Here is a 25,832-nt window from a genome sequence, read left to right as displayed (position 1 = left end):
TGCGCCTCCTCCATCAAAATCTGGCGCACACCTCCGTGATACGGCACCCACACCCTACGGTGTAATGTCAATAGTCCTCGGCTATCATAATCAAAGGAGGAAACCTGACCCACCACACGCTCGCTCTTCCGATGTTCCTCCTTGATAGCCTCCTGTTGAGCCTCCCGAATTTGCTCCAACAGGGGAGTCACCACGGTCATCCTCATGCATACATCCCTGATCGGCGCCGCCTTGCGGCTAAGCACATCGGCCACCACGTTGGCCTTCCCCGGGTGGTAAAGGATCTCACAATCATAATCCTTCACCACTTCCAACAACTGACGCTGCCTCATGTTCAGATTCGGCTGATCCATGAGGTACCTCAGACTCTTGTGGTCCGTGTAGATGGTACATCGAACCCCGTAGAGGTAATGCCGCCAAATCTTGAGGGCAAAAACCACCGCCCCCAGCTCCAAATCATGCGTCGGGTAGTTCGCCTCGTGAGGCTTGAGCTGCCTCGAAGCGTAGGCAATGACATGCCCCCTCTGCATCAGTACCGCGCCCAACCCTGAAATGGACGCGTCGCAGTAAACCACAAAATCCTCTATGCCCTCTGGCAGGGCTAAGATCGGCGCCTCGCACAATCTCTGTCTCAGCGTCTCAAATGCAGCCTGCTGCTCGGGTCCCCACCGAAAGACCACGGCTTTCTTCATCAGCCGCGTCAGGGGTACAGCTATCTTGGAGAAATCCTGAATAAATATCTGATAGTAACCCGCTAATCCCAAGAAACTCCGAATCTCAAATGGAGACTTCGGAACCTCCCATCTCATCACCGCCTCGACCTTGGCCAGATCGACCAGAATCCCGTTCTGGTTGACGAGGTGTCCAAGAAATTGCACCTCGCGCAACCAGAACTCACACTTGGAGAACTTGGCATACAAGGTCTCCCTCCTCAGGGTCTCCAACACCTCCCTCAGATGTTCCTCATGCTCCTCCTGAGTCTTGGAATAAACCAAGATGTCATCGATAAAGACTATCACAGACCGATCCAGCATCGGTCTGCACACGCGGTTCATGAGGTCCATGAACGCGGCAGGAGCATTGCTGAGCCCAAACGGCATCACCACAAACTCATAGTGGCCATAGCGCGTCCGAAACGCGGTCTTCTGCGTATCCTCCTCCCTGACCCTCATCTGATGATAACCCGAACGCAAGTCAATCTTGGAGAACCAAGATGCTCCCTGAAGCTGGTCAAAGAGGTCATCAATCCTCGGGACTGGGTAACGGTTCTTCACCGTTACCTTGTTCAGCTCCCGGTAATCTATACACATCCGATGCGACCCATGCTTCTTTTTCACAAATAGGATCAGGGCTCCCCAAGGCGAACTGCTCGGACGAATAAATCCCATGTCTAACAGCTCCTGCAGCTGCGTAGACAACTCCTGCATCTCGGGAGGAGCCAACCGATATGGTGCTTTGGCTATTGGAGCCGCACCAGGAACAAGGTCAATCCTGAACTCCACCTGTCGCTCCAGAGGTATCCCAGGTAGCTCCTCCGGGAAAACATCTACAAAATCTCGAACCACCGGAACCTCGCTCACTGTCGCCTTGCCCACCTCCCGGGTATCCATCACATACGCGACATATCATGCGCATCCCTGCTGAAGATAGCGCCTAGCCCTCGCTGCTGAACACACAGTGGGTCCACCCTGCGGCCTCTCGCCATGAATCACTAACTCCCCCCCCCCCCCCGCTTGGGGTCCTGACCCGCACTAACTGATGCGCGCAATCTATCACCGCCCCATTAGGGCTCAACCAATCCATGCCAATAATCACCTTGTTCCCGCGCAACGGGATGGGAACCAAGTCTACCAAGTAACGCTCCTCAAACAAACGCAGAACGCAATCTCGAAACACCATCGATGCTCGCACTGTCGATCATCAGCAATCTCTACCTCTAAAGGCAATCTAACTCGCCCGAAGTCTCATGAAACTTCTTGCTAAGCGTAAGAGAAACAAATGATCAGGATGCACCCGAGTCGAACAATACCTGAACTGGGATGCCGTTCACATGGAACGATCCTAATGCATACATATACATACGGAGCACATATCAATATCATAACATCATAAAATAAAAAAAATAGAGGGAAAGAATCATACCCGTCACCACATCGGGTGCGGCGCGTGCCTCCTCAGTAGTCAACTGGAATGCTCGGCTCCTCACCACCGGAGCCTCTGCCTTGCCCTACCAGCCATCCGTGATCCGCAGGGTCGCTGGAGCTGGCGCCTTCATCGGCGTTGAAACTGTCAACTGGGGGCAATTGGCCTTCTTGTGGCCCCTCTGGTTGCAGTGGAAACACAGCAACTCTGATGTCTGAATAACTGATGTCGGAGCAGTGCAATCCCTGCTGATGTGCCCAGACTTGCCGCACTTGTAGCATCCTCATGATCCCATCCTGCACGCCCCCTCGTGCGGCCTGCCGCATTTCCTGCAGCGGCTCGGTCCTGACTGGCCTTTCGGCCTACCATCTGATCCCTTAGGCTTCTTCCCCGAAGCCCCTCCTGCCTGTCCCTCCTCTAATTTCCGTTTCCGGATGTGCTCCAAATCTATCTCCCTCTCCCTCACCCTGGAGATCATAGAGTCCAAGGTAGGGCAAGCCGAAAAGCTAACATGCTCCCGGATGTCAGCTCGTAGCATATCGTGATAACGAGTCCTCCTCATATCCTCTTCACCAGCGTACTGGGGCACCAACAAAGCCCTCTCCCGGAACTTGGCAGTGATCTCCGCCACAGTCTCCGTCGTCTGTCTCATGTCTAGAAACTCCCTGGCCAGCTGCTGAAGCTCGACAGCCGGCGCAAACTCTGCCCTGAACCTGGTCACAAAGTCCAACCAGGTCATAGCCTCGATAGCTGAGGCTCCCAACGAGTCACCCACTGACTCCCACCAATCCCGGGCTCGGTCCCGTAAACACCCTGCTGCATACCTCACCTTTGACCCCTCGGGGCAGAAGCTAGTCAACTGTGCAGACTCGATGTCTGCAATCCATCGCCTGGCAGCAATGGGGTCTTTCACTTTGAAAATTGCTTCTTAAATCGTTCGGCGTTATAACTAATCTTGTGTGCAGGGTTAGTCCCGATGAAAGGGACTTGAGTGATGGGTCGTGTCGATGCTCCACAGCCACGAGCATGGTGCTCTATGTTTAGGCAATTGCAACATTGCATCTCATGGCAAGCCCCATGATGATGGAAACTACACTTATCACACTTCGAGAGTTTTCCCTCGTATGGCCTGCTTGGTACGGGAACGGCAGGGGTTTCCACTTGCTGCTGTTGTATAGCCAGCTTTTGGGATCTCTTGCGTTCTTTCCGGGCTTGACGCTTTCGTTTCTTGTTCTCTGTTTTTCGGCTTTGCGAGCCTGTGACTGTTACTGTTTGGCGACTTCCTGGATGGATATCACGATTGGAAACTTCATTCCCATCAGCAGCATTGACTATGCTGATAGCGCTACGGTGCGCAAGGACCGTGGTTACGGCAGCCACTACGGCAGCTGTAACTGCTGTTTGAAAGGTAGTGGCGTCCATAGGAAAAGCGGAGGTTTCGCTGTTCGACTGATTGCTTCCGGATGACGACATGATTCTGTAACACGAAAGATAAGGGTTTTGTGAGTGATCCTGGTTGACCCTTGATGTACTTAGATTGTTCATGTAAAGAGTACGACTATGTTCTCGAAAGTTTGACCTACATCCCTATGATGCAGTCCTAGTAATGAGTAGAAGTGTGTTTATGAAGGGTTGACCTACATGCCCATGATGCAGTCCTAGTAACGGGTGGAAGTAAGTTCGTAGAATGGTCTCAAGACGTTTGTCGTTCAAGCCGAGGTATCGTGGGTTGGTGAATAACAAGATCCAACCACTGAAAGAGACTTGGAAATGTCTCCGGAGATAAATCACTATATTCCAATGAATTGACTAAAGCATGTTTCAAATAGACCCCAATGAAAGTATGATAAGAGTACTTGAATGAAGAATGACACAAAAGTTAGCCGGTTGTCAATATCTTTGATATTCACGATGTAAAGATTCTGGAAACTGACCTTGTAAAGGTCTTACATCATATCCACAGAAGATAGTTCCTGACAGCATAAAGACCTAACTAAAGTACTTACGGTACAAGGTAATTTCATAGAAAATGCCACATCGGGCATAGATAGAAAACGCGATTCCTTTTTAATAAAGAAATAAAGTAAAGCATCTACTACTGGCGACGGTCATCCCTTTGGTGAACTCTTAGTTCAGCCATTTGACGTTCCATGTCAAGTAGGTGTCTTTCGTACACCCTCTGGCGTACTCGGAGCTCTATGACTTCGGCTCGTGATTCAGCCAGTGCTTGCAGCAGGGTTTCATGGTTTCTCTCTGATATCTCGCGAGCATCTTCTAGACGAATGGTGTGGAGGGTATGCATTCTCGCATCAGCGACAACTTCGGTAATCTGATGTAGGGCTGTCCTGCCTTGAATCTCATTTCGGGTCACTCTGCGGACCAAGATTGGCAAGACTCTATCTGCTGAGCCCCCATTGTTCAAGTCGCAAAAGCTTCGGTCGCCAATAAATGGCATGGGCTGATCTTTTCCTTGGCTCCATGTTTCCAAGCATTCCACTCACTCAGGGTCGGCCCACGAAAAGTTGGACGAGGGTTAGGAATTGGAACGGGAGCTGCTCGGGGTAGGTTCTCAACCTCTGGTTCGGAGTTAGCATCATACAAAAGGTCTTCATCATGGTGATCATTCAAGGGGATAGGATGATCATTATCTGGTTCTTCTCCAAACCAACCAGCTATGACTTCATTCGGAAGATACTGGTTGCCGAGGGGATGGAGTCCAGCTATGTTTTCTATGCGAGAATTTAGGGTAAGAGAATAATTATTAGACGAACTATCTAGATAATTATTTAGAAAACCTTCATTAGTTACATCGCTATTTGTGAAGTGCATACCAGCTATGTGTAATCTAAACAGGATAGACCTTCGAATAAGTGATCTTAACTCCAAATTCACACAGAATTAAGGTGAAGCAAAATTTTCACAGATTCTAAGTCTATAACATCCTAATTACATATAGCCTTAGTGTATCCACTTAGAAACTATCAACTTAGTAATGAAGATCCCGTTTTAGTTCTCAAGTATAAAGTACTTATAGTAACACCAAATACTCCTATAGTATTTTAATTTTAATGTTATGTTCTATTGTTCTCATTGTGGTAGGGTTGGTAAGATTTTAGCATTGTTGCAACCACACAATTAAACTTAGGCACATTCTAGTCAACCCTCGGATAATATAGGTGATCAGGCTATATCTTCCCAGTTTTGACCATATGTCTCTAAGCCCACTTGTGTTGCCCAACAATCGTAATTCTTTTGTACTGTCCTAGTGACACTGATTTTATTATGAATGCAGCACGTATACTTACTTAAATATTTTACTATTTAAAGTATAAACTCTTGGTCAGAATATTTTTAATCCCTTATGTATTTATAGTTAGTATATCTTTTATGGGTTGATATACTTAATTCACTATAAACAATGCTCTGATACCAATCTGTCACACCCCAAAACCAAGAACAGCGGAAACGTTCTGGGGCGGAGGACGTCATGTATAATATCTCAACAATGTAAAGTAGTAAACAAGCAACAACATCATCCATTGCATTAATAATATAATTATTATACAAATGTGTTATGTCAAATTTTGATAAACACTAAAGCATAAATCAAAATGAAAGATAAGTCTTGAACAAGCTCCATCTTCCTTTCTCCTTGCATCGGTACCTGTCTATGATCACCTGAGGATACAAGTAATTTTGAAAGCGAGTATCAGCTTTGAAGCTGGTGAGATCATAAGTATTTTAGTGTCTTAATTTGTAAGTAAGTATTTGTATATATGAATTTGTATGTAAGAATTTGTAAGTATATGAATTGTAAGTATTGAAAATGTTTGTAAAACAACTGTAAACGTTTGAAAAACTCTAGAAATCCCTATGATTCCTATTAGTAACAAAAGGAGTCTTCTACCAAGACTTAACTGTTATCAATGTAGTCTTCTATCAAGACCTAACTGTTATGAATGTAGTCTTCTACCAAGACCTAACTGTTTTGAATGTAGTCTTCTACCAAGACCTAACTGCATTAGTATTACCCTTTGGAACAAGGGCAACTAACAATGTTAACTGAAGACATCCGTAGATGTACATTTACATTTGTTGCTAACAGCTGGGTATAGGAATAGTTAGTCCCCAAAAGTATACCTGTAATGGTATCAACCGTTGACATCCGTGGATGTGCTTTTACCTCTGTAGCTAACAGAGATTCTAGGAATGGTCAATCCCGCAACGTATCCTTTGGTACTAGGATATTAAATCCAATCTATCTCGTCGATTATGTGATTGAATCACAAGGTAAAGATCAGAATGAGGATTTTATAACATAGTCTATACATATAATATGTAATAGAACTCATACTATAATATCTATGTAAAAGTACTCATATAAGTGAAATCATGTAATTGTACTTATGTAAGTGTGATCATGTAATAGTATAGTAGTGTACTGAAATGTTCCCCGTGTGCTAGCTGTAATGTGTGTTCTCTCTATCTAGCAAGTATAGTAATGTAATGTAATGTTATAGTAGTCATGTACGTGCTCTCTACCTAGCAAGTATAGTAATGTACAGTAATGATCTAGAAAGTATTGACTCATGAATGAACTGACTCATTGTATGATATTGTGTTCTAGTAATAGTTCTAGTATCTTCCTAAACTACCCATACGGTAGTTTACTAGTAACCTAATTGGTATGTATGAACATGGATGTATACCCTTGCTACCCAAGGGCATGGGATGAACTGGAAGGGCCTTTATGACTATATATGTACACATGATATATAATTAATATTTAAACGACCTTCGGACGAGTACCCGATATCCCACCAGACCACATCTCAAGCGCGAAAAGTAAATAGGGTGGATAGCCTTCCTAAGTCTCTTAAACATTTCTTATATAACTATACATATAGAGGCATGCAATTTATAATATAAAAACATAAATAAGTTTTGTAAAACATTTGAACATAATTATTATCTTCAGAAAAGATCGACTTGATGTCAATCTATAAAACAGTTTTGAAGGCATGGGTTTGATAAAATAGTTTAGTATAAAGAAACATTTGTTTGAAACACAATTGTAAATAAGTTTGAAATGTAATATACAGAGTAAAATGTACAGTGTAATAAGGAGTTTAAAACATATAAAATGTTTATAAAAATCATTTGAAGGAACTGTTTGGTAAAACGGCTAATGAGTAGCCAAATCATTTGAATGCTATATATTAATCACATGTGATTGATGTAATAACTAGCATAATTCTACTTATTAATCACATGTGATTGATATAATAAGTAGCATGATTCTACTTGTATCCCCCCCCCCCCATAAAACATTTAAAAATAGTTTAAAACATTAGTTAAGGGGTATGAACTCACCTGCAGTAAGTGACTGGAATTGAACGGACTGTTATCGTACGGAAGGATCGAACAAGTGCTTGGTGTCAAGTGAAGACTTAGACACACACAATGATCCTAATTACATATGAAGACATATGTATATAAATAATTAGTGATTAAAACACTAATTATACAAGTATAAACATTTAAACGCGAGGAAAACACTTTTGGTCAAGTGCTAGGGGGCTAATGGGTTGCAACAAAGGAGTGCAATGCCTCTAATGGAAGCTTATGGTCAAATGACCATATGTCTTGGAGTTTACGGCCCAGGGGAGTAAACTCCTGGCCGTAAACTCTCAACAAAGCCCCTAAATGAAGTCTAACAATTATACAACTCATGTGGTGAATTGTTTCAAGGCTAAATCAAGTGTTTGGGTGCCATATTAACTCCTTTAAGGAGTTTACGGCCTTGGGACCATATTCCCTTGGAGTTTACGGCCGTAAACTCCCTTGGGAGGGTGTTTATGGTGTTTTCAAGCCTCTAAATTAACTAGGAACTAAACTAGGCTTTTGTACTTGGCTTTAGAAGAGTTTATGGCACCATTTGGCACCATTTTATGGAGTTCACAGCCCTAGAACCTTTTGGGCCGTAAACTCCCTTACTCTTGGTGTTCTAAGTGTGTTAGCTAGTCCAAAACTCATTTAGGTACATGCCCAAATTGGTCTCTTGGCTTAAGGAAGGAGTTAGGGTGTCGTTTGACCCCTTTATAGGTGTTTACGGCCCAAGAACTTGTCTTGGCCGTAAACTCCTCAACACTAGTGGTTCCTTATGTTTTCTAGGTTCTAAACACTTTAGGGTACATGTCTAAAATAAAGTCTAAGCCTTGGGTTCCTTAAAAGCACCATTTAGAGCATGTTCTTTGGAGTTTACGGCCTAAGATATTCTTGGGCCGTGAACTCCCAAACTTGGGTGATTCTAGCTTGATTTCATGTTCCTAATACACTCCTATACAAGTCCAAGGCAGTAGTACATCACGGGGGACAATCTAGGCTTGGTTTCGGGAGTTTACCGCCCAAGAACACCTTGGGGAGTAAACTCCTAAATCGGATGATTTAGCTATGTAATCTATGTTATGAACATATTTAAAGCTTTCTAACACTACTAGAAAGAGTTACTCACAATTTGGGGTAAAAACCCGAAGATCCGTGAGAGAGAATTTTGACTTTTCTCTAAATGGAATTCAACAAATGAACCAATTTGGTTCAGAATTCCTGAGATATTTTTGGCAGAAAATATTTTTATTCCTGGAACGAACTCTAATGTCCTAGAGTCTTGGAATAACAGTGTTGCACAAAACCCTAGTGCATCCACTCTCCTAATATCTCCTTAAGTGTAAAATCCTAAAAACTGCCAAACTTATACTCGGAGTCTGAATTTTCACTGTAACTGCTCTACTTCTATTGGCTTGATATGGTTTGTTCAGAATGGAAATTTCGGGTTGTCACAGTCCTGAATTATTGCCTCCATTGTCGGTGTTGTTGTTGTTGCGGTTATTGTTGTTGTGGTTTCCCTGTTGTTGGTTCTGAGGAGGGTAAGTCTTGCAGTACTTTGTCGTGTGCCCCTTCCAATTGCAACTGGTGCACTGCATCTCCCTGCATTCTACATTGTGATGGAGACCGCACTTGTTGCACTTGGGAAGATTACCGGAATAAGGTCTAGGAGCACTTGGAGTAGCTGAGGCTGGAGCAGGTGGTGTGGATGGAACTTGAGTGGTTGCAGCGTTAACTGCCACCGTTTGTTGCTTCTTGGATGATTCGGAGCCTTGGCGTCCTTTCCTCTTACTGTTCTTCCCCTTTTTGTTGTCGTTTTCCTTCTTTGCTTCAGTCTCCACTGGCTTCTCACCCTTCTTGTTGTTATGGTCATACAGCTTTTTGGCCAATCTCTTGGCGCTGTCGAAAGTCTCGGGATTTGCTGCTATCACGTTTCCTTGGATCGGGGAGGTTAGTCCCCAGATGAATCGCTCGATCTTCTTTCCTTCTGAGGTGATCATGCCAGGGCATAGCAAAGACAGTTCACTGAACCTTGATATGTATGCATCTATATCCGAGTTTCGGAAGGTGAGGTTCCACAGCTCTTGTTCCATTTTCTGAATTTCGCCACGAGGGCAGTATTCAGCCATCAGCATTTCTTTCATTTCTGCCCATGGCATGGAATTGGCTACGGGGAGTGTCATGGCTTCCACGTGTCCGTTCCACCAAGTGAGCGTTTGGTCAACAAGAGTGCATGTGGCAAATTTGACTTTCATCTCCTCAAGGCATTCGCATATCTCTAATACCGATTCCACCTTCTCAATCCATCGTTTTCAGGGTAATTATTCCTCCAGTGTCGTTGAAGGTTCGTGGTTTGGCGTTGGTGAAGTCCTTGTAGGAGCACGTTTTGGTAGGTCCTTGATTCCCCCCATTTTTTGAGCTTCCAGCGCCTGGTCCGTTGGCTCCTCCATTGTTCCCTTGGTGAATGTGGGCCATGGCTGCAGTGACCGCAACTGAAACTGCTGCCTGAAAGGCATCAGAGTTGAATTCGGGAGGGTTTGGCTCAGGGTTTCCGCGGGTGGGTCATCGAGGCATCTTTCTGCCAAGGAACAGAAAGATGTTGAGTATTTGTGCTTTTTGTGAGAGCGTGATCCTATGAGCTAGGTGTAAGGTACTAACTTAGGTACTTTCACAATTTGGCACACAATCATGGATTCGTACACATAGCAGATTACAACATCAAAGTAAAACACATAAAATTTTACTAATATTATCCGCATTTGATACATGAAAATTTTGCTCGAAAGAGCATACATAAGTGATATTAGTTCGACAGCATAACGGCTCTATGAGTAGTGTAGTCACTTAAACATAGAGTCGGGGTACATAGCATAGATCCTAATGACATAGTACTAAAAACGATTACGGCTATCCCTAGTCGCGGCGGGTTATATGTATCAGGTAGTAGAACAGGTCCTATTAGTAAGGAGGATGACGACGCTCAATTGCCTAGGTGACGCACCAGAATTTCAGCCAGTTCATCCGCCTCTTGGGTGATTTCCTCCACTTTTCGCTCGGCTCGCGTAGCCCTTGCCTTGGTCATGATGAGATGAAGCTTCAGACTGATAACTGCCTCCTCGAGGGCGCGTAGGTAGTCCGTATCCACCCCTTGAAACATGCGCAATTTTGGCGGAACTTCCAACTGGTGAGGTCCACTACATGCCTCCTCTATGCCCTTTTCCTTGCTTGGCTCCTGGTCCAACTCATCATAGTCGAAATCAACCATCACGTATTCGTCGTGTTCCTCTTCCGGTCCATTGGCGTGCACTTTTCCTTGATCTACCTCTGGCTCATCCTTGATCTTTTCGTGGGCTACTAGGACCTGATGTGACTGAATGCCCTGTGGCTCCCCTTCCATGAAGACTGGGAGAAGGCATACAAATAAACTATCATTACTCCTATGACTCTACAACTATAGCATAGATTTAGTTGTGGTTTCCTTCTTGGAGATTAAGGGGTATGTTTTTAGGTTCCCTAGCTATCACGATTTCCTCAAGACATGTGATGGTTGTACCTTGGAGGGAATGTAGTTGATCAGGCTACATCCACTCCTTGATACAACTATGAACAGTCCTGGCTTAACCGAGATACTAGCCTTATCTTGTTTGGTTCGGTATTATGTTCTTTTTCCTAATACAAGCAAGGGTGTTTTTATTGTTATGTTTTACTTGTTTTGTTCAGAGTTGTGTTAGTCCCTCTTTTGGTTTATAGTTGCATATCCATGTGTGGTTAGATATGCTAGTTCACTATAAACATAGCTCTGATACCAACCTGTCACACCCCCGAACCAGACGGCGGAAACGTCCGAGGGCCCATGTGACTCAAATTGAATACCATCACAATGAATATACATGAATCATAACATAATTCATCACCATGCATTGAAATATTACAACTGATATCGTTTACATTCAGTACATTGTTTTAGATGTTACAATTTCATAACATGAACCATTAGATAGTAAGTCTAAGCAAAACACCATGACATCACTTGGTATTTATTCTTCGGTTTACCTGTTACCTGAGAATACAAGTTATTTTGGAAAAACGCCAACATATGAAATGTTGGTGAGTTCATAAGTAAAGTTATGGAAAATGATTTTTGTGAAGTTTGAAACCCCAGAAAATCTGATATTTTCTGAAAAGAGTATTGTTTATAAAAAGTGTGAAGATCCGTAAGTATGCTTGTCAATTTTGTAACATGTATAATTGTTGAACTTTGTATACATCACATAGGTAAAAATGTTGAACTTCCCGGGAAAACCCGATGATTTCCCCATACATAAAATTCCGTGTCTTATTTATTGTTATACCGATACGACGATTGTTTTTTATTACCCAGGTGACATTGGATTAATTATGGGTTGTGAGTTGTTATAATCACGCATTAATGAAAATGACTAGTTTATAACTACCAATTACAAACGATCCTTTAGGCGTCGTCCATACTACTCACTTAATCCAACCACCCTGACTTCTCTTGATTTACGCCACGAATCTGTCTACTCGATTTCTCATAGCCCCACAACCGAGGAGAAAGGAGGGTACGAAGCCCCCTTTATTTCCATAAGTTGTTCAAGGCTATCGGGAATGCAAAAGGCGCTTGGCCCGACTCGCATTTGACTTCTCGACTTCATTAGCAGTACCAATGGACCCTTGGGGCCCAACAGCATAATAGACCTATTGAAAGTCCTTTTACATGGAATTAGGTCATAGAAGGCCCATTAACATGTAAGCGCATTCCCTTCGGGACCAAAGATCATGTTATTAGGCTAGCAAGGCCCAACAAGCACGATTTGAAACTTTCAAGCCCAAAGATTGAATATTGACTCCTCGTAGATTTCGCGTGTTTATTGAAGTACTACGGTTTATTGATTTTTGTTTTGTTATTGATTCGAGACCGAATCAATTCGTTTGGTAACGATATTGGTGTTGAAAGTGTATTTGTTATTACGTTTCGCCGGTAGTCTTGGATCTCGTATTTTGTCTTAAGGGATTTATTTGTTTAAAAGTAAGATTTTTACCTTTTCACGACCCTTCTTTTATAAAATTAGCACTTTTAGTCATTTATATAAAAGGATTTCCATTTTAGTCCTTAAACCATTTTTCTTGACACTTTAGTATCATAACTTGTTGAAAAGACATTTTTAGCCCAAAATTACTTTGTAAACAGCTTAAGTCCTTCCAGAATGAAGTTTCTCGGTAAGAACCCCCATTTTCGCAACTTTGACAGTTTTGGCCCAAAATAGAAAATTTTTACATTTTTATCCTTTTTGAATTTGAAAAACATTTTTGACCTTTGAAATGATTTTAATACACTTTAAGCCCCCTGTTTTACAGAAAACTTCCTTTTCAGCCCCTCAAACTTGAAAATCTCGCATATTGAAGCTTATTGGGCCGAAAAGCCCAAGTATAGCCCATTAAGTGCACAATTCTCATTTTAAGTCCTTCAAAAATGTTTTGTTTCAGAAAAATTATTATAGAAACTGTTTGGACTCTTTTGACCCTCCAGAAACTATAATTTTTTGGTTTGGGCCCTTAGTTTTGTATTTTTGACAATTTAAGCCCAAAAATGGGTTTTATGTTCAAGTATGTTCATCCTAACCATATGAGTTATTTTTCTTGACTTGATTAGTGTAAAATAGTTTAAGTTATGTTTATTTCCTTCCCTATGTTTTGGATCTCTGTTTTTACACACTTTTTGGATAACATATTTATCACAACACATGATATCACACACAAACATGCATCAAATCACACATAGCATACATTTACACATAGATCTACACATTTACTTGTATTCTCCCCCATAAAAACTCATAAAACCGAAAATAAAGGGGGTATGAAGCTCACCTTGGGTTGTGGATCGGTTTTGAAGAAGAAAAGAGAAGAGTTTGTTTTTATTTTCGGCCCTAGCAACCTTTCTTGGAAGATCTCGAATTTAAAGAGCTTAGATGATGAATTACTTGATGAAGATCCTTAGACTTCAAGCCAAATTTTCGAGATTTTGGATGAAGAAGAGTGGATATTCTTGAGTGATTTAGAGAGAGTTTTGTGAGTCGTGTGTGGTCATTCTCTTGCTCTTGGCTGAAGGAAAAAGAGGGAGAGGGAGAGAGAAGATTGATGAGATAGTGCATGGATACTTGGGTTATTTGCATGGATAACCTCCATGTAAAAATGAGGTGGCAAGGCCTAAGTCAACTCTCCCCCATGGATTGGGCTTGGGCCGAGAATGGAGAAAAGAGAATAGAGTTTTGGGCCTTAAATGCTTAAGCCCAATTTTTATGGTTATGTTGAGTGATTTTTGGTTCAAATAATTATAAATGTGATTTTTATGACCTATTAGGGCTAAATTAGGTTAATTATGGCCCAACATGGTTCATTTAAATAACTTATTTCATTCTAGGCCCAATATGGCCCAAAATATTGAAATAAATGGAAGTGGGTCCAATTAGAGCCCATTCAAGAGTTCTAAGCCCAAAATAGTCCAATTGGAAGCTTATTGGTCTATTGGGCTCAATAAGGAAATCCTAATCCATAATGGACTTAAACAAGGATTTCTAAAGTTTCCAATTGCTTGTTGACTATTTGCAATGCTTGTATGAAGTGTTTGATTGAAATTTTGTTGTCATAGAGTAAGAATCATACATGCTTTCATGTTTTTGATTCATAATTGACATAGGTGTTGTAGTTACAAGGCACAAAAATTTCTAGTTGTGACATAACTTGTAGATCATTTAATGCTTTGGTTCACGTAATTAGAATTTCAATTTATGCATTGTTTCTTGTGACCAGGTCCTGCTGGGGAGTCGTGAAGAATATTGTTATGATTGGTGGCTTGCTAGAAGTACCAACTATTTTTTTCCTAAGCAAAGTGACAATCCACTTCCATGTGTTTTGTTCATTCGTGAAAAATCTGGTTCTTGGATTCAATGTCGCAATACATGATATCCATCGATTTACTTGTATGATTCCTTGATTTTTGAGCTAGAGACATCAAATCCATGTCAATTCACGTGTTGGTGTCGTTCTATTCATATTTTGCACTAGCTAGGTAAGGAAACTATATCTTGCTTCATTTTTCCAGGACACTAGATTTTTACCAAAGAGGATACAATGTCTTATGGTTGACCTTCGACTGTAATGACATGAAGCCTGACCTACATCCAAGTATCTTGGTATCCAAGTGTTCCATTGACTTTTTCCTTTAGTTCTTTTAAGGCACATTAAATTACTTAATATTGCATCCCATTTAATAGTGTGAGGTGATGCCATAAACGGACTGACCACACCAATTATGAATACAAACAATATTTGGTCTGTGACAGTAAGATAATTAAGTTTCCATGCTAATCACATATATTAATTTGCATGGTTCCATATAACTTAATATCTGGAACTATTAGAGAGTCAACATCACGATTGTAATTTGTAATCATTGGAGCGTCAGCATCACTATACCAGTCATCAACATAGAATAATACTAATTAATATGATTTTTTCCTTTTACAATGTTGATATCAGAAGAATCCAAAGTAATCACTTGTGGTAAATGGTAATTCCAAGAATGTTCTAATGCCTGTGAATGGGTGAGATATAGAGTAGACGCCATTGATCTTTTCCTTTTCTAATGACTATTGATTTTAATATACAAAATGGGTGAGATATAGAGTACACTCCATTGACCTAGCCATTATAAAGTTCTTTTCAAATACGTTTCGCAACATAGTGGGTTGAACTAGAGTATAATGACTTCTAAAGTGGTAGGTGCATTAACGCATAATTTAAACATGAGCAAACAACCAATTTCGATGCTTAATCCTTTTTTGTGGTCATAGTAGTAATGGCATACCAGATGTACATATACATAAATCTACAGATCCTATTAATATAACTTTGTATGACTAAAATGCTTTTGGATCAACCAGACTAAAAAAAATTCTAAGGATGTAGCACTTTAAATATTGGGTAAATTACATCATTCGTCCCTCGTGCATGTGTCAGAAAGCACGTTTGGTCCCTATTTTAAAAAATTAACTCGGACCGTCCCTCGTTTGATTTAACCTTGCACGCTTCATCCCTGAAAAACGATTTTGTTGCGAATTTAGTCTGTGCTAAATTTTAAAGACCATAATGCCCTTCTACTTTTATTTTTTAATTAATTTAATGTTTTTATTATGATTTAGAATTAAAATAAAAATAAAGCCCCCCCCCCTCTTCGTTTTCCCCGACCCATTCATTATTATTGATCGGAAACAAACCCCGAAAACCTAAACTGTGATTTTTGGTTAACCCTCCTTTTTCTCCCACCACCGTCGTCGAATCCACGCCACCTGAATCCCTTCCAAGAGCCGCTTGAACCACCGCTGACTGTCACGCCTCCGAATTCCCTCATCACAGAAATCAATGGCTCTAGTAAGACGTAATGGAGGTTTGATGTCGCGAAACGGACAAACATGAATTGGGGTTTTTCTGGATCGTTAGGTTCCGAAGAGCCCTTTATTTCTCCTCGTTGCACATGTGATTATAGGTTTACCGGACTGAAATCCATTCAGATGTACATAGGGAAAACATGTTTTCAAAGGAAAGGAGTTCTCTAGAGAAATTAGATAAAAAATGAAGGAATTTGGGAGGAGAAATTGATGAGAGTGTGTCATAGCTGTCATCGATTCTTGAATGGAGTGTTAAGTATTTTGATATTCGATTGATTTTTGTGAGAAAAATGCCACCATTTGTGGCCTTCGCTACTTTGGAAAGGAGAGGTTGAATGTCAATGTTGAAGGCTCCAAAACGCCAGTTACACACATAGCAGAAGTCATCGGCGGAGTTTCAGATTGAGGGTTTACAATCGAGGCGTTGGCGATGATTGGTGGTGGTGTCGGAGGAATAAGTCAGGTGCACTGGTGACATTTTAAACAACAACAGAGGTGATTTAAGGGTGAACGAAGATGGTAGCAAGTGGTATAAGGCAGCGATGGTGATTTGGTTTAGTGATGAAGTTCTGCGAAGTAGATGAGAATCGGGAAGAAAGGAAGTGGCGTAAAGACGGGTGGGGATTTTTTGTTTAACTGGTTTGTAGATCATGGTAGTGGTAGGATAAGGGGTTGAAGATTTTGCGTCCGACCACAATCTTCTTCATATCCTCTCATCTCCCAGCGTCCGACCACAATCTTCTTCATATCCTCTCATCTCCCTTCTTCGTTTAACTTATTTGTAGATCAAGTGTATGGATTTGGGTTTGATTTTAGGGTTTAATTCTAGTTTTTGTTGGAGATGAATGGTCGTGTTTGCCAAAGTTGGCTTGTGGCCTGAGGTGATAGGTGGCTGAAGGTGGCTGGTGGTCGGAAGTGACCGGTGGTAGGAGGTGGTTAATGATCGGAGGGGTTAAAGGGAAATTTTATTTTCTAAAAGTTATAATTAAAAAAAAAAAAGTAGATAAATTATAAACAAATGAAAATAAATGAAAAAGAAAAAGAAAAGGGCAAGATAGTCATTTTATGTATGCGAGGGACGAAACATGTACCTTTTAACGATACGAGGGACAGTCCGAGTTAATTTTTGAAAATAGGGACTAAACATGCTTTCTAGCATATGCACGAGGGATGATTTGTGTAATTTACCCTTAAATATTCTTTGCCAAGTCGAAATCCATAGTTTTCACCAAACCACAAGTTTAGCTTAAAAACTTAATACTGTACAGCTTTAAAGTAAAAAAACTCTAATATTCTATTTGAAATGCCTGAAATAGATCATTTACTTCCAAATTCTATTGTGTTCCACCTGTTTGAGTGTGAATTTCATTTTCTATTTCCGCGTCAACACAAGGAAGGCCGTTAACATGTGTCATCAGATTTATATGTATGTATAGAATAGTGTCCTCCGTCTGTTAAGTGTAAACATCTTTTTTTATGCAATTATGCTACAGAAAAAGCAGTAGAAGAACCCGTGAAATGGTTGACAGAGCCAAAAAGCGACTTTGATGCACCAAAATGTGTAATCCTATAAACACCAGAAACAGCCTCATCCGGAATCACCCATTCGATAGTTGCATAGCTTCGTGTACTAAGCTTTGAAGGCCTCGACCAAATAAACTTTAGGCACCAGTCATCATCATCATAAACGGGTTCCCAGTTGGACTCCAAAATCTCCACAAGTGCAAAGGTGCCTTCGGTCATAAGGTCATTCCTCGGGCAGGCTGACCAGAACGTGGCAGTGACAACATCGCCCCTTGAAAAGATTGAACCAGGAGGAACATCGGTTTTGCAGTCACCAAATCTTGAACCAAGAGGGGTTGCGTCAAGTAACACTGGGGTCAGAAGGCTGATTTGGTTGTCTAGTAGGTCCGGTGGTTGTGGGCCCGGTTCCACTTTTTGGTCATTCATGAGAGAAGATGCTAATTTCTTGAATTCTTGGATGTATGCATTCAGGGTGTGTGGACCATACAGAGTTGAAGCTCCCTGAATATAACATATAACATAACATAGTTAGAGCCACTTACAAATGACTTCAAATTCTGGACTGAACTTGAGATTTTGAGGTAAACCACACGGACCATATCTGCAACCATTGCAAACTTAAGGACTGAACTTGTGATTTTGAGTAAAACATAGGGACCAAATTTGTGATTTACTCTTTAATAAACCAATAAATAACTCAGTTTTCAGTGGCATTATCAATTCTAGCTTCACTCTGTTAATAGCATACCAAATAAACCTTATGCAGTGTTTGGTTGTGGTATGCAGTACTCAAAGAGGGAACCAAAGAAATCATGTTTGGTTCGCATCATATTGGAATGTGATTCCTTCTCCTACTTTGATTTTCATTCCATAGGGTAGGGGTGTTTTTCTTTCATTCCTGGATGGATTGGAATGATATATTGTAGTGATACATTACTTTTATTTATATAATAATATTCGGAAAAACAATATATATTTTTTTTTAGAAAACTCAAAACTTAAATTAGGCTATCCTTTTGTTATTTACTTAAGATAACTAACAATATATATATTTTTTTTAGAAAACTCAAAACTTAAATTAGGCTATCCTTTTGTTATTTACCTAAGATAACTAACAATATTTTTTCGGTATAGTATTATGAAAAGATGTCCTCGTATTCAATTCTTCTTTTGTAAACAATTTTGAATTTTCTAAAATGATAAATGTACCTCTATTGACTATTTGAAATACATATAGTATATATTTCAGATGGCATTAAATATGTTGATATCTAATTTATATATCAATATATCTTTTATTTAATTAGAGTTTATTTTTAATTTTTACAGAATAACATTTTTTTCTTTATTCAGTAATTTTGCTCTATTTAGTTTTGTAATTGTACATAATAAAAACATCTTTGAATAATCCATTACATTGATTCCTTCAAGCCAAACAAACATGATAATAGAATGTATTTATCCATTCCATTACATTCTTTCTTCCATTATTTTATGATTTATTTCCCTGATCATGTTCGGTTGGCTGTAGAAATGGAATGAATTTTCAAATTTTCTTTTATATTACGTGTGAATAAAAGATATAGTTTCAATACTATTCTATATATAAATTAACTATAATTGTAGAATTTATTATCTACAAGATTAAAAGATTAAAGATAATAAAAGCTCATTGAAACCCAAAAAAGTTTATAATAACAAAAATACTGTCCATTTATTTCTAGAAAATAATATTATAATAAAATCAAAATTTGAAATCCTTAAAAAAGATTTGTCAATAAAAAATTTTATAAATAAAAATGGGTTATATTACAAATTTTCATTTCATTCCATGATGGAATGAAAAAAACATCCCCTACCAAAGGAATGAAAATTAACAAAACAGAAGGAATCACAATCCATTCCATCGGGTAATAGAAACAGTTTTCTTTTCATTCGAATGGATTGAACCATTCCATTTCTTGTTACACATGAAAATGGACAAGCTTTTTAAGGCTAATTTGGTTATGAGGATAAGGAGGGCATTTACGTCTTTTGGTGAGATGTTGAATAGAAAGGTAAGGTATGATATGCTGACCTCGTATCTCTGAATCTGATATTCCTCAATTGTAGTCACATACTGTGAATAAGTATTTGTAAGTCCAGCAATCACAACATGAAATTCTTCTTTTTCTTCTTCCTCTCCAAATGAACTCAAAACTTCTTTCACTGCATCACGCAGGCGCCTCCCAGCCATAGTCGTGAATTCTACAAAAACCATAAACAAGTGGAAAACTAAATATGCCAAGAATAAGATTCAAAGAAATATATATATATATATATATATATATATATATATATATATATATATATATATATATGGGGTTAGTGAATATGTGGCTGTGTTGTATGTAAGATTACATATAGAACCTACTAAAACTACATAGTTTTAACTAAAATTTGGTTTAAAACATTTTTAAATTTGATGCGTATTATAATTTCCATAATTTACGTCAAATTTCTCAAGCATAACATGGTTAATTTTGGTTAATTCCCTTTAATAAAAGATAATGCATATCTTTCATGTCGACAATTGGTACAGTAATTTCCATCGTCTTACGTTGATTAATGTATGTTTCTTTCTTTTTCTTACTTATCCAGTGTCAATATTTATGAACACAAAATTGCTCATGTCAGTTTAAGATGGAATTGAAAAAACGATTATGATAAAGCTGCAAAGTCAATGTAAGAGTAATCATTTGAAATAAATTATTGAGGAAAATCGATAGAATTGGAGATAACCGATAGAATGGGAAATATATTACATTTAAAATTAAATATTTGTATTTAAATCGTCAAAACAACGTAGTATTGGAAGTTCTATACCTAATGATATATACATGACAGCCACATATTCACTTTTCCCTATATATATATATATATATATATATATATATATATATATATATATATATATATATATATATATATATATATATATATATATATAGGTGTGGTAATTGATGTATTTGTTTGAATGAATAAGTAATAATTACCTCCTGGAACACTGAGAATAACAAGTTGCCCGATTTGCAAAATCTGAATTGGTAGTATGGCAGGCTGCATAAAAAAAATTAAAAAAAAAAAAATAATTGTCAGCTCAAACAATATAAAGAATAATTGATAAAGAAGATTTAGATGAGATTAGGACATACGGCCCAGTCATATGGATCATGCATTTCACCGGTGTCAATGAGAATGGGTTTGGGATCCTGACAATTGATCTGTTCCTCATCTGGTTTTTTCAATAACCCTCCAACAAGCTTCCAAAATGCATTTCCCTAAAACATAACATTACATTGCTAAAGTTAGATTCATTAATTTAACAATTAAGTGAGTAGTGTACCTGGTCATCTCCCTGTTTGAAGTCAAAAGCTCCAGGTCCATCAGTGGTTCCAGCAGCAAAAGCAAATCCCATAGCAGCAGGGCACGTTTTGACACTAGACCCATTAGCAGCTGTGACTGTGACTGAGAGGTTGGAAAAATCAATGTATGTGTGTCGATAATTAACTTTCCCTTTCAGCTTTTCAGATGCACTTTCAAAGAGTTGTGTCGCTTTTCTAAATTGCCGTTCGCCAATGATACGTGTGCTCTCGAATTCATCTGGGTAACTAAATAAAAACTCCAACAATATAAGTTTCCATCATGCAACAGGATGAAAATTTGTGTTTTAACTTTATAACTTTTTTTTAATTTTCATTATGCCATGACTTTACTTTCTGAAAATATTCTTTGTATTACATTCTTACTTGCTTTCTAATGATATTTAATTTTTTAGTTTAGTAAATAATTAAGGGTTAATCTCATAAAAGACCTTATATTTTGTGTTTTTTTCCAGATTAAACCTTAATTTTATTTTTTTGACTGAAAAAGACCTTGTATTTTTTCATTTTTCCCAAAAAAAACCCTCAACTTTGTCGTTATTCCAAAAAAAAAAAAAAAAAAACTCAACGTTCTAACTGCCTCCAAATAAACCCTTAACTTTTTTAGTTTTTCTTGAAAAAAAACCTCACATTTTACAAAAAAAAATTTGGAAAAAAATGACTAAAAGGGCCGGATCAGAAAAAATTAAAAAATACAAGGACTTTTTTAGTTAAAAAATAAATTTGAAGTTTACCCCGAAAATATATATATATATATATATATATATATATATATATAAGGTCTTCTATGAGATTAACCCAATAATTAATTATATATAATATATAGAATGGTAATAAAATAAACTACACATAGCTGTATTTACATACGATATAATAGCTCATATGAGAGTTGATGACTTTCTTACAGGCCAGCCAAACATGATAATGGGATGTTATGACTCATTCCATTCCCATTCCATTCCTTCCAACCAAACAACAGAGCCTTAAAGCTAGGTGCATGCATATATAAATAAGAGCTAAGAGTTAAGAGGTAAAGATACATACCCTGGACCACGGCCATAGCAGAGTTCATTTCTACCATTGCAGGTACTCTGATTGAAATCACAAGGCAAGCCGGTGTCTATGCAAAATGCTCCAAGCACATTTGGGCTTACATCCCCACAATTTGTTTGACAAAATGCTGACACAAATTGAGGCTTTTCAGCCTGCCTAAAGCTGCTCCTCACTCGTCTTGCAACACTTAGAGCTCTTGTAACACCTCTTCCTCCAGATGCCTGGAAGCTCAAAGCAATTTCCATCAGCTCTTTACCTGTATTATTAAAAATTGCAATATTACCCTGTTTTTTGATGACCCAAACTTTTTAATATTTTTACTATTTGAATAAATTTGCTTTGTTTTGTTTTTGAAGGTTTAGCATATAAATTAAACTTACGATGTTGATGAAAGTCTGGAATTATGTTGGAGATTCTTCGAGGTAGTTTATATTTGATAAGTGATTGGGTTTGAAATCCTTTATTATACCAATCCTCCATAAATCGTGCAGCTGCACCTTTATTGTCACCACTAATCAGTGAATTTGTACGGCTCATAGACGTTCCATGAGTGGCAAACCAATTAAAGCTTCCCACTGGACCCCACTCATCATCTACAAACTTCAAAAGTGTCATCTCTTTATCAGTGTCATATTCGTAATTACTCCTTTCTTCTTCTGGATTATTCAGATAGGCACTCGGGCTACGGTTTATACTCGCATCTAACAGATCTCCTGCAGGATTACAGCACCAATACTTTAACAGATGTTTCAGTATATACACACACAATCATAGAAATTCCCAAATTAGTCCTCCAACTATTGTCCATGTACTCATTTAGTCGCTTCACTTTCTTTTTGGAGGCCCAAGGTAATTTAACTGTGTCCATCACACCATATGACCTGTTATAGCAGGTTTCACAGGTTACCCAACTCCATTTTTATTTACAAATGTGCCCAACTTTTCTTTTTATTACGACTTTGGTCCCAACTTTTATTCCAAATTTTTTTATCAATATTTATTTTTATTTTCTTTTTTGTTACAATTTTGTCTTGGTCCCAACTTTTATTACAAAATTTGTTTATCAATATTTATTTTTGTTTGCTTTTTGTCTTACTTTACTGTTTTTTTACAACGTCGTTTTAACATGTTTTTTACCAAGTTAAAAAGCTATGTACAAGAATGATGTTGTAGAACATGTAAAAATAAATTTGTAAAAAAGATAAAAATAAAAAACAGGTAAAAGCGAAGTTGGAAAGTTAAGTTGTGAAAATTTTGTAAAAGAGTTGGGGGGAAATTTGTAAAAAAAAAAAAAAAAAAAAAAAAAAAAAAAAAAAAAAAATGTCGAATTTAGTAACTAAAGTTAAAACTTAGGGCAAAGTTGTACAAAAGAAGTTGGTTAACTTGTGAACTTTGCTATATCAGATCATATGGTGTAATGCACAATAGTTGGAGTTGGAGGACCAATTTCAACCATAACCCTATTTGAAAAAATAACTAATGAAACCATATTACCTTTATTGATAAAGACAGACCCTGGACGAAGATTCTCATGAGCTTGCATAATGCTTCTTTCAATGCCATCCACAAGGGCATTGAAAGATTGTTGTACAAAACCAAGAGATGTTATAATATATACAACATATTGAAGATATCCTCCAGGCCCAGCATGAGTGTGAATCCCACTAATAGCAACATTCTCCTCAGTATATAGGTTGCCATACCTTAACAATTGAAAAATATATATATGAGAATAAGGGGTTGTTTTTCTTTTTCGATCAACTCATGTATCGGTAAAGTGGTGTCACGATAAAATAAGGTCTGTTTGTTTTTAGATGGAATATAAATCACCATTTCACCCTTACATTCCATTATACAAATTTCACATTTTAACATGAGAGGAGTTGGAAAGGAATAAAGAAGGCCAAATATTTACAGGATTAGAGTGTCTGAATGAGTAATGATGAGTGTATGGATAAAGTAAGGTCTGTGTCTAAATGAGACTAAATGACCATCTTGCCTTACACTCCAATATACAAATTTCACAATATTCATGGAGTTGGGAGGAAAAAAGAAGGGAAAAATATGTAAGGATTAGTGTCTTAAGTCTGACTAATGGTTCTTTTGGCTTAACCCATTAATTCATTAAAAAATAACAGCTATGTATAGCTATCCAGATTAAACACAAAAAGAAACAGCCCCTGATTCAGAAATAGTGATTAACAGCGGTTTAGCAACTGGACACATTTTGTAGCATTCTTAAAAGTAAAAGTGAAAGGTTGAAGTATCTATCAACCTTGCCTTCAATCTTTCTATAACTTTAATTGTAACAAGCTGTGAAGCCATGCACGCATCCAAGTTCACAAACACTAGGGATTTTTCTTCTTGAGGTTGTGACACAATGAATGTGCGAGCTCTCAATCTGAAATGAATACCAGAGGCAATTTGTTCCATATTAGCATATCCCATCATGTTCACATCAGCAGCAGGCCCTGTGATGTCATAGCTTCCAAGACCAATCATGTGTGTAGTAGATTCAGATTCAGATGAAGTCTGTGTCTGTATGCACTTCACTAGTACTAACATAAATAAGCACATGCATGTGGCTGGTTTCTGTACAACAGAATACGATTGATGACGTGGCCCCATTGCTTTTCTTAAAGAACATGAACTGAACCTTCAAAATATCCTTTCCATCCTCTGGGGAAAAGATAAAAATTGAAATGTTGATATATTAGCTCTTTTAGTTGAACTATGGTATATGCTACTCACTTGTCACTTGTACTAACAATTGCTTCAGATTGATTTATGAGCATAGATTTTGGTGTCATGTCGCAATTATTTCTGCTAAGTACAAATCCAAACTTACAAACACATAACAATTAATATGTATCATCATATAGTTGAGAGTTTTCTCAAAGAAATAAATGAAATCCAGGACTGGATCAGCAATCCTACTAAGTCTCATCAGGTTGTTTGAAACCCCAATCAGACAGGCACCCTATTCCTGATGCATTTTAGCCTATTTTTTAGGGATTTAAGTCTAATCATTTGTGACAATTGCCTGTTTATGCCACAAAGTTAAATTGGTAAGAATCCAGTTTGTTTCATAAATTGGTAAAAAAATTGTAACTTCCATGCGTAAGTAAGTGTTTTACAATTCCATCATTTATTCACTTTCAGGAGTTGCTACTAAGTCAAACTAAAAATTTACTCCACGAACCCATCCAAAACCATCCCTTGTACAAAGATCAAAATCAGAAAGCTTTCAAACACCTTTTCGTTGCTTACCTCCAACGTGAATTATAAAACAGAGAACCAGTAATGATACCTCTGAAAGTAAAACTCAACCAGATTATAACGACGGGAAAGAACAATTCGAAAGTAAAGCCAAGGAATCACGCTAACAAAAAAAAAAGAATTAAGGGTCAATTAATAACAAATCCAGCCTCATAACAAATACCTAACCAACTAGTCAGAATTAAACCACAAATACGGTGTCGGGCTGAATAGAGAGCTCAAAAAGTACAAAATCAGATAGAAGAATCAAATGGAGTATAAACCCTATTTCAGATAACACAATTGACAAGATCATAAGACTAAAGGGGATTGAAGAATGAACAAACCTCAGATCTCAATAATTTATAAATTAAAATGACGAATTGATCAGAAGTAATGCGATAACACTTCAAGAACAACCTCGATTAAGAACTGAGACATAAGTCTCCGATGGTACAAATGGGTATGCAAGCGTACAAGTCGAACTATGAACATCGTTTTTTTTTAGAATAATCAGAATTGATATCGGATCAGAATCAAATATAAATGGGCTTAAAGAGTTAAAGTGAACCGATGA

The 25,832-nt window shown here is 38.4% G+C and overlaps 1 protein-coding gene across 2 annotated transcripts; it reads right to left on the bottom strand.

Annotated features, from left to right (window-relative positions):
* Positions 1-17,302: 17,302 nt before the first annotated feature.
* On the bottom strand, positions 17,303-25,759 carry LOC145085876 (neutral ceramidase 2-like). 2 transcript variants are annotated; one of them, XM_079023552.1, is made up of 10 exons: positions 25,603-25,759; positions 24,273-24,676; positions 23,492-23,700; positions 22,378-22,710; positions 21,989-22,253; positions 20,908-21,172; positions 20,717-20,842; positions 20,558-20,621; positions 19,600-19,769; positions 17,303-18,023 (listed from the first exon to the last, which is right to left on the bottom strand). In XM_079023552.1, the coding sequence occupies exons 2-10, from the start codon at positions 24,623-24,625 to the stop codon at positions 17,481-17,483; spliced, it is 2,328 nt and encodes a 775-aa protein (XP_078879678.1). In that variant the 5' UTR covers positions 24,626-24,676; positions 25,603-25,759; the 3' UTR covers positions 17,303-17,480. The 2 variants fall into 2 exon arrangements, with proteins under 2 accessions (XP_078879678.1, XP_078879679.1); XM_079023553.1 differs by lacking the exon at positions 24,273-24,676 and having other exon boundaries at positions 25,603-25,743.
* Between the last annotated feature and the right edge of the window lie 73 nt (positions 25,760-25,832).

Source organism: Lactuca serriola, chromosome 2 (genome assembly GCF_051521515.1).
Source record: "Lactuca serriola cultivar US96UC23 chromosome 2, Lser_US96UC23_V15, whole genome shotgun sequence".
NCBI lineage: Eukaryota > Viridiplantae > Streptophyta > Magnoliopsida > Asterales > Asteraceae > Lactuca > Lactuca serriola.
Note: the sequence above shows the minus strand (reverse complement) of the source record. Positions and strands in the feature narration are given on the sequence as shown.

What these genes read in the sequence shown, in the direction of transcription:
- LOC145085876 (XM_079023552.1), bottom strand. Translation starts at nt 24,625, where the DNA reads ATGGGGCCACGTCATCAATCGTATTCTGTTGTACAGAAACCAGCCACA. An exon ending in GTCTGTCTTTATCAATAAAG is followed by an intron (nt 22,711 to 23,491) that starts GTAATATGGTTT and finishes GTAATCCTGCAG; the next exon opens with GAGATCTGTTAGATGCGAGT. An exon ending in TCAAACAGGGAGATGACCAG is followed by an intron (nt 20,843 to 20,907) that starts GTACACTACTCA and finishes GTTATGTTTTAG; the next exon opens with GGAAATGCATTTTGGAAGCT.